At 32.6% G+C, this 10,114-nt stretch overlaps 1 protein-coding gene across 2 annotated transcripts in view; it reads right to left on the bottom strand.

Annotated features, from left to right (window-relative positions):
- LOC109099169 (cGMP-dependent protein kinase 1-like) overlaps positions 1-9,428 on the bottom strand; it is an 18,750-nt gene extending 9,322 nt beyond the window's left edge. The window contains exon 1 of one of the 2 annotated variants that reach the window (XM_042767068.1): positions 8,995-9,428. In XM_042767068.1, the coding sequence (XP_042623002.1) occupies positions 8,995-9,254 (260 nt within the window). In that variant the 5' untranslated portion in view covers positions 9,255-9,428. Of the gene's footprint in view, positions 1-2,125; positions 2,826-8,994 lie in introns of those variants that run through there. The other variant, XM_019112705.2, reaches the window with a different exon arrangement.
- Positions 9,429-10,114: the final 686 nt, after the last annotated feature.

The raw sequence follows: 10,114 nt of genomic DNA, 5'->3' as shown, positions 1-10,114 counted from the left end.
GACCGAAACCTGATGTTCTCTCCAGCAGGAATTGAGATGTAAAGCTTCACTTGAAGCAATAACATCTGACCGTCTGAACAAAGAGTTCATGTTGTCAGTGTCACAAATGTGCTTTTTCATTAGTGACATTCAAATGTTACAGAATCTTAAATATTTAATCTTCATTGTGTGGTTCTTTGTTTAACATTTATAAAAATCCTAAAACTCTGTTTATTTCCAGGGTTTTGGTTCCCAAAATTGAAGGCTACGTCCACACAAAGCCAGAGCTTTTCCTATCCAATCTGTTTTTCCCCCTCGTCTCAAGAAATATCTGCGTCCACACGAAACCACAAAACCTACACAAAACTATGTAGTATACATGCCAGACCAGCATGTGGCGCTGTAATTCTGCCACAGAGATACACTAAAAATGGAGAAGAAGTCTTGGACTATGCACATAAACCTTACGTGGTATACAAACGAACATGGAACAATACATTTATTAATCTGTGTTAATGTTAGTTAATAAAAAGACAGTCATTCAGTGTTTGTTCATGTTTTTGTTGCTGTTACGTGACGTAGCGGTGTCTGACTAGGGGCGAGACGTGGGCTGATGACGTCATCGTTTCAGAAAATATATGGATTCACTGTCCACACGAAAACACAAAGGCGACATTTTCAAATTTATCCACTCTGGGATCCGGTTTCAAAAAATATCGGTTTCACTCTCCCAAAACATCGGATCCGTGTGGACGAAATGCCTATACGATACAAAATTTATGCGTATTCAGCGAAACGCATCTCCGGGTCTCAGATTTTATGACCCCACTGTATATCCTTAAATAAATACAAAGTGTACATTTCCTTTATGCACATTATAATATTAAATATAATAACTAAATTATGCACTGTATTCCAAGTCTTCTGCACTATAGTGGTAATTTTCCAATTTAACCTTCACCATAATTTATTTATTGACTAAGCTGCTGTATTATTACGACTTGCACTTCTCGTTAGACCTACTCTGCACAAGCACCATAAAGTTTAATCTAATCTAATAAAATATTTATGTTTTATTATTATATTATATTTAAATTCATATTATAGTTATATTTAAATTCATACATTCCCTTCAAAAACAGTGCATTTTTATATATATGTTTTGACTGTTCACTTTAATTTTTTTTTTTTCACATTTCATTTTTAATTTTAAACTTTTATAATCTTCTTGTGTGTTTTAGTCATTTTTCTTAGTTTTTGTTTTTTAAATGTCTACATAGTTTTCATTATTTTTTACGGTTTAGTTATTTTAGCACATCAGCGTAACTTAAATTAACTGCAATTTTTAATATGAAATAATTTCAAGGTTTTTTATATTTTATTTTATTTCATGTTTTAGTTTTGGAAAAAATGTTCCCAAAACAATCTTGAAAGGACTATCAGCCAATATATATGTTAATCATATACTGCCTATCTATCATAATACACAGTGAGGTCTGTAATTTTTCTAATGTATTTCTTTATTTTTTCTTCATAAGAAATTAACATGAACATTTTAATAGAAAAAATAACATGGATCTGTATGTCCATATTATATGTCATTCTGCATTATACTATTCTAAAACGTAATATTTACTATGTCATGTTTTCTGCACTACCACAGTCATTTGTACCTCATTTTCCATATTGCACCATGATTGTATTTATAGGGTACACACTATGCTGTAATACTACTTCAGGTTAGACTTGCTCTGCACAAGCAGAAGAAAAATAAGATTTTGACTTTCACACTGTTCTCTTAAAAAAACAGTGCACTTTCTCTCCCTTTTGAAGTTGATAAACAGAATCAACAGGTGGCATCACCAGGCTGGCTGTGTGCCTATATTCACAATAGGCTACATAACACCAGTGAAGTAATGAAGGTTTGGACAGAGACAGGTTTGATGGATGGTTATGATTATATCCGTAACACAGAACTCGTGGTGTCCTACTGACCAAGATCCCAGCACAAAGGCAAATGATTTATGTGTCACTATACGATTGCATATGCATAATTGCATCAGTAAATGCAAATCATCAGCACTTTGTTCCGGTTAATTTGATGGACAGCTTCATAACAATACTGATCAGATTGAAGTGGCACTACTGTGGGCTCTTTGGATAGAAAGGCAGGGTGACATGATTGAGGTCTTGAATATCAAAGGCTGTAGGTTCGGCTGAGATCGCCTGTCTCTTGGTCCTCTGCTGCTCTTGAAGGACACTCTGCTTGTGGACTTGTTGTGTTGCCGGTCTTATAACGGATCGGTATTTGTCTAACTCATTCTGAAGCTTCTGGATGAGTTCATCCTTCTGGTCCAGCTCCAACTCCAGTTCATCAATCAGCGCGTCTCTCTGTCTCAATTCTTCAATCTTCTCCTGTAACGCGTACTGGAGATCGCGTAAAGTGCCCATTTCCCCCACAGTTAACGATCCGGAGTCGTTATCAACTTGGCGAACGGTCAGGTTTCTATCATGAAATTAAAACAAACCGCTTTCGGTCGTATTTTCCGTAGTAATGTCGCCCAAAAAATTGCCGCGCCGATCCACCGGCGTGCTTTCGGATTACTTATACCGGAGGAATGAGCGGGGAAACACCCACGGCGTCTGCAAAGATCACATTCGGGAGACGAAGAAGTTTCACAGGGCATTAATTTCTTGTCCAAATACGTCAGTCGCAGCTGTCGAGCGCGAGTGGAACGCCATGAGCGCGCAGTGAACGCGCTGTGAGAGCAGCACGCTCGTGGCTCCCCGATGAGCCAATGAGGAGAGACTCAAGCGCGCACCTGTAACAGCCGCTGAGAGCCTTCAAGTGCGCTACCTTCCACAAGCACGTGAGCGCATTCAAACAGTAGTTTCAATAACAGTTCATTTACGTTAACTGTACGCACTTCCTAAACTTTTATCATTAAAATACAAATAATTTTTAGCCTACTCATTTATACTTCGAAAATGTGCACGTCAGGCATCAAATTAAATATGCACACAGTAGGCTGTATATGTCACGTTTTAATTTAAGTTGTTTTTTACGCTTTTTAAGACGTAAAAATGTTTCTCATCATTTAACTTTAATTATAATAAATTCTTTCAAATCTTCTCTATGAGTTCAAGCTTGTCAGATGGTATTAAATTCATTCAACGTTGAGAAAGAATCATTGCCTTTTAAGAAGCAAAATGTACAGTCAGACTGCATGATCACAAAATATTGTAATATGACCAAAATGTAATTTTCAGATGTTGCAACTAATGAAGGTGATTTAAAATCATATTTAAAAAAAAAAAAAAAAAAAAAAAAAAAAAAAAACCTAAATCCCATTGGCTATCAGCCTAATTAATGCCTAATTAATTGTGGTATAGAAATTATAATAACTAAAGGCTTAAATCTATTGTAATTTATCCTTTTTTACCTTATCTTTTTTTTTCTTTCTTTTTTTAACATTATGTGCCAACAACAGTAATCCATCTACATTTAACATTGCTGTAATTATTCTGCTTGGGGTCTTTTTTAAGTTCATTTATCATTGATGCACATTTACAGTACCACAATCCCTTACTGTACAGTAACACTCAAAGGAATAGTTCACCCAAAAATGAAAATTTCTCAATTTATATATTCACCCCCGAGCCATCCAAGATTTATATGACTTTCTTTTTTCAGCTGAAAAGAAAAAAATAAGGTTTTGGAGTAAGTGAACAGTTGATTGTCCAAAATCCATATTTATGCAGCTTCAAAGTGATCCAAATGACTCCAGTCAACAAATAAGGGTTTTCTCTAGTGAAAAAATACATACATACATACATATTTTAACTACAAATGGCATTCACTTGCATTAGCTGTAGAAATATTCTGGAATGTTTTTCATGGAAGCTACATCTTGCATGGTCTGGGGCTGAGTAAATAATCAGGACATTATCATTTTGGGTGAAATAGTCCTTTAAATACAACACTAATGATTTCTAGGGGTTCTTTAGCATGTGTTTACACAACCAACTGCAGCAGCTATGCTTCCATAATTCATCTGCACAGAACAAGCTGCATGTCCAGATGATGCTCTGGAGTTCTACCGCATTCTTCTTCACAGTCCCTAACATCATCTGGATCCTTCCCATTAACACACGACCAGCTGGTGACCACCTCATGAACTGCCCCCACCCCGCTCTCTAGGACATAAAAAAAAATGTTACTCTGAGAATTAAATTGTTACACTTGTATGCCCTCTGTAGACTTCTTGTTCATGACACTAACACATCAGAAAGCATGTTAGATAGAAACCTATTGGAATCCTGTGGAACATTATAATTTCAAAACAGTTAACTTAAACCATAAAAACCTTTTTATTACTTGAAATAAAGAAATAAAAATAAATAAAATATATACCAATATAAACCATTAAATTTAAAGTACTAAAATAACTAAAACTAAATGAAATCAAACCAAAAACTTAATAAAAACTATACAATCATGTTTAAAAATATATATTTTTTCCATAAGTCAAATTCCATAATATATATATACATACATATTTGTGTGTGTGTGTGTGTGTGTGTGTGTGTGTGTGTGTGTATATATATATATATATATAGTACAGACCAAAAGTTTGGAAACATTACTATTTTTAATGTTTTTGAAAGAAATTTCTTCTGCTCATCAAGCCTGCATTTATTTGATCAAAAATACAGAAAAAAAAATTTTATATTGTGATATATTATTACAATTTAAAATAATTGTTTTTAAATGTATTATACTTTAAATTAACATTTATTTCTGTGATGCAAAGCTGAATTTTTAGGATCATTATCACATGATCCTTTAGAAATCATTCTAATATGATGATTCATTATCAAAGTTGGAAATAGTTCTGCTGCTTAATATTTTTTTTTCGAACATGTGATACTTTTTTAGGATACTTTGATAAATAAAAAGTAAAAAAAAAAAAAGAAGCTATGTTTTTAAAATATAAATATTTTGTAATAAAAATATAGACTACTGGTCAGTAATTTGGGGTCAGTAATTTTTTTTTCTTCTTTTTTTAAATAAAATCAATACTTTTATTCAGCAAGGATGTGTTAAATTGATAAAAAGTGATAGTAAAGAAAATATATTATTAGAATATATATTATCAGAATTTTTTTTTTTTATTTTGAATAAATGCAGTTCTTTTTAACCTTTTATTCATCACATATATTAGACAGCAGAACTGTTTCCAACACTCATAATAAATCAGAATATTAGAATGATTTCTAAATGATCATGTGATAGACTGGATGTTACATGTGACACTGAAGGCTGGAGTAATGATGCTGAAAATTCAGCTTTGCATCACAGGAATCAATTAATATTTTTAAAGTATATTCAAATAGAAAACTATTATTTTAAGTTGTAATAATATTTCACAATATTACTGTTTTTTTCTGTATTTTTGATCAAATAAATGCAGGCTTGATGAGCAGAAGAAACTTCTTTCAAAAACCATTAAAAATAGTAATGTTTCCAAACTTTTGGTCTGTACTATATATATATATATATATATATACACACACACACACACACACACACACACACAAAAAATGTATGTATATATATTATGGAATTTGACTTATGGAAAAAATATATATTTTTAAACATGATTGTATAGTTTTTATTAAGTTTTTAGTTTGATTTCATTTAGTTTTAGTTATTTTATAACTTTAAATTTAATGGTTTATATTGGTATATATTTTATTTATTTTTATTTCTTTATTTCAAGTAATAAAAAGGTTTTTATGGTTTAAGTTAACTGTTTTGAAATTATAATGTTCAACAGGATTCCAATACATACATACATACATACATACATACATACACAAATATTAACAGGTGGTATATGCCAGAGAAAAGAAAATGGAAAGAATTGTTTAAAAGAAAATAGGATCAAAAGCGCCCTCTAGTGGAGAAAACATCCCCATACAGAGATAACTAAAGATTTAATTAAATCTTTCATATCATATCATATCATATCATATCATATCATATCATATCATATCATATCATATCATATCATATCATATCATATCATATCATATCATATCATAATATGATGATAAAATAAATAAATGTTTGCTGTTCGTTTATGTCTTGTTATGTCTTCACTGCTCTGTGTAATTGTTTTATGTACCATTCTGTTTATTGTTTTGCTGGCAGAAAGGATCTTAAGACTTCATACAAGACGTTAATAAAGTGGTTAATAAATGCCCTGAATTTAGAAACCCACAATGAAGCACACAAACCTCACAAGGGACATTATTCAGTATCTAGTCCATCCCTTCCTTTTCTCTGATTTCCATTAGCACTTCCCCAAAATGAACATGAATCCCATTTAATCATGCATAGCAGAAAAGACCAATTAAGCACGATTGATGAGGCTCTATCCTTCTCGCAAACCATTTACAAGAACTGGAGACCAGGCACAGATCAAAGTGTCTATGACAGTGCGGACGTGAGAGATGTGATGCTAATGTGGAAGGCCAGAGTCTGGATCTGCAGTACAAGCCACCGTTATCCCTGCAGCCTTTTATTAGCACAGGAAAGATAACACACTTTCCATTCTCAAGTGCTTTTCAAGCAGCTTGTTGATTATATAAGGAGTTCTACATGAGAACACACAGGATCAGAGAAGAGGGCGGGCAGTATTTGTCAAAGAGATCGCTTTTTATCAGTCACAAGAACCTGACTACTGAATCTACAGTGCATAAATTAATCAAATAAGAGCAAATGTTAAATGTTATAAGGTTTAGGTTCAGATTCATACATATATTTAACACTATACATATATAGGTTCATAGGTTGTGAAATATTATCAAAATATAATTTATTCATGAATTTGTTGCTGTGACGCAAAGCTGAATTTTAAGCATCATTACTCCAGTCTTCAGTGTCACATGATCCTTTAGAATTTATTTTTAATATGTTGATCTGGTGCTCAAGAAACATTTCTTATTCTTATCCATGTTCAAATGTATCAAAATTTCTGCTGCTTAATATTTTTGTGGAAACTGTGATACACTCAAAAGTTTGGATTAAGACTGATAAATAAATAAATGAAAAAAAAACAGTATCAAAACAGTAAAGACATTTATAATGTATATTATAACCTATCTCAAAAAAAAAAAAAATTAAACTAAATTAATAGTTCATATGAAAGGCTCCAGTCATATCAATGGCCTAAAAAAAAGCTTTTGTATCCCCACCATGTTGAGATCACATGACACAGACAAATACTACTCACTCAATTACCCTCTTTCACTTTTAATTGCTGAATAAATTATTTACACAGTCATAAATATGCTTGTAAGTAGGGCATTACAATGGCATCGTGAACCAAAAACATTATCTTTTCCCTCCACACTTCTTGATAGGTCTCAGTATAAACCCTCTGGCATATCAGTGCATTAGATTCCGCAGTTTTAATAGCGACCCTTCGTGGGATGATGATATTTTACTGACATCTAGTGGCTTCTAACAGGAAGTTATTTAAGTTTTGAGGTACTTCATGGACAGCCAATAGTTAACTGGAAAAACTGCTTATTATAATCCAAAACTGCACTTTTTTCACTTTATTACATTCAAAAGCAAAATGAAAATGTAGCATTGATCTCAACAATATTTAGCAAACTACAGCTCCCGCTGACCCCTGCAGAGGTTAATAAAGATACTCATTTACAGAAATGGAGTTTACTTATTCCCACTAAATGCGGGACATTCCACATGTTTCCAGGAAAAGTTGAAAGTTACAATATATGAATCCTAAATATAGCAGTGAATATCTGTGACATTAATTATTTAACAGCCAGCATTAAATATTCAACAAGGTTAGGGTTGTACAGAAGGGCTATTGGACACTGAGCAAGAGTGTGAAAGAGAACTTTTATGACTAAGAGCATTAGAACAGATGGACTGGACTTTTACTGTATGTTAATACATTATTATAGGCATTATGGGACAACACACACACACAAACACACACACACACACACACACACACACACACACACACACATATATATATATATGTATGTATGTATGTATGTATGTATGTATGTTAATGCCATCTAATTACTATGCATGCATATAACTTGATGCAATACTATAAACACTTTAATAAAGTGTATCTCATTCTATTACAATTTAGAGGCAAAACTGGTGATAGCAAAACCAGAAGCATTTTAAAACACCTCCAAAATGGATTTATTCCATTAATGGACACCTCTTTTTTATTTATTAATTTGTTTCTGAAACCATGATGCACTGTACTGTAGTGAGTAAAGTTGCTTTAAACTACAATACAGTTTCTTTGGTACTAAAACTTAGGAGAAATATACCAAGTTAATTACATACACATGACTAAAGCTTTCAAGCAAGTTTTAAGAACTGATTTCTACAATTAAACACAATGGTGACACATGAAATCCATCTGCATTTGTCAAAGACACACACACGCACGCACGCACACACACACACACACACACACACACACACACAAAGAAAACAGTAATCCAAATTTAGTATAGTATAGTATAGTATAGTATAGTATAGTAGCGTTGTACAAAATGGTGATCTAATCTTGCATATACCTTTGTTGCATAGTATTGTATACAGTTTTGCATTGTATAATTAGTAGTATAGTATAGTATAGTATAGTATAGTATAGTATAGTATAGTATAGTGAAGTACACTTTATTTTAAGGTGATTTCACAGTGTAATTGCAATTGTAATTGCTGAGTAATATCAATGAACTATATGTACGTATATAGTGTGTTAGTTTATGGTTAGTTACTTGTAATTATTGCTAGTATTAGTAGGTACCTACATATAACCTTGTAACAACGGCACCTTAAAATAAAGTGTTACCGTTTACGCTTGTATAGTGTAATAGTATAGCTTGGTTGTGACACCAGTGTAAAGAATATTCGTCTTTAGATAGTAAATGAAGGGCTCTTACCTGTCCGACTTGGGGTGTTTTCGCAAAGCTTCGCTCTTCAAGTCCTGGAAAGACCTGAAGGTCTGCGGTTCCGCGGAGATGCCCTTGGCGCGCCTGGTTCTGGGTCCAATAGCGCTCGGCAGCACGGACTGACATTTGTGCAGCTTTCTCTTCAGTTCATTCACCTCCTGCTCCTTCGCCAACAGCAGCCTCTCCATTGCCTTTATCCGCTCCTCTTTTATGAGCAGCATTTTGGCAAATTCTTCGTCTAATTCGCTCATGTTTGAAGTTTGAACCGAAGAAGACTTAATTCAGCTCCCGCTGAATGATGAACTCTTTCAGTCAAGATTGACTTCAGCGCAGAGCAGCTGCGCTCCGTGCGCACCCTTCCTGCAGAATAGGACGATTGTTTCATTGAGAAACCAATTAGATGTCCCTCTCCCTCCTTCCCCAGAGAAACCTACACTCCGCTCCAGTCTACCGCCAACGCTTTCTTAACACGCGCTCGAGCCTCAGATAGAATCAATTTTCATACTATATGATTGGTGGTGACATGCTTTAGTGTGTAAGTACATGCAGCACTCAGTATTCACACAATAATGTACAGATGCAGGCAAGACAACGTGTTCTTAAAAAACAGTAAAATTATTCTTTCTTTCTTTCTTTCTTTCTTTCTTTCTTTCTTTCTTTCTTTCTTTCTTTCTTTCTTTCTTTCTTTATTTGGTTGGTTGGTTGTTATTTTACTGAAATATAAACAATATTTATTTATTAAAAATATGTAATAAATTGTATTCAAATGTGTTCGTTTGGTTGTTGCTTGCTACTAAAATATTTTTTATTGATATTGTTTATATTATTTTTTGCATTATATATATATATATATATATATATATATATATATATATAATATATATATATATATATATATATATAGTATATATATATATATATATAATTGAAGTTTATGTATCATTAAAAATAATAATAATAAATTGCACTTAAGTATATTACTTGGTTGTTGTTGGCTACTAAAATATATATTGTATTTATTTATTCATTCATTCATTCATTCATTCATGCACTCATTTATTTATTTATTTACTTTTTATTATTATTATTATTATTATTATTATTATTATTA

This window comes from Cyprinus carpio, chromosome A12 (genome assembly GCF_018340385.1).
Source record: "Cyprinus carpio isolate SPL01 chromosome A12, ASM1834038v1, whole genome shotgun sequence".
Classification (NCBI taxonomy): Eukaryota; Metazoa; Chordata; class Actinopteri; order Cypriniformes; family Cyprinidae; genus Cyprinus; species Cyprinus carpio.
Note: the sequence above shows the minus strand (reverse complement) of the source record. Positions and strands in the feature narration are given on the sequence as shown.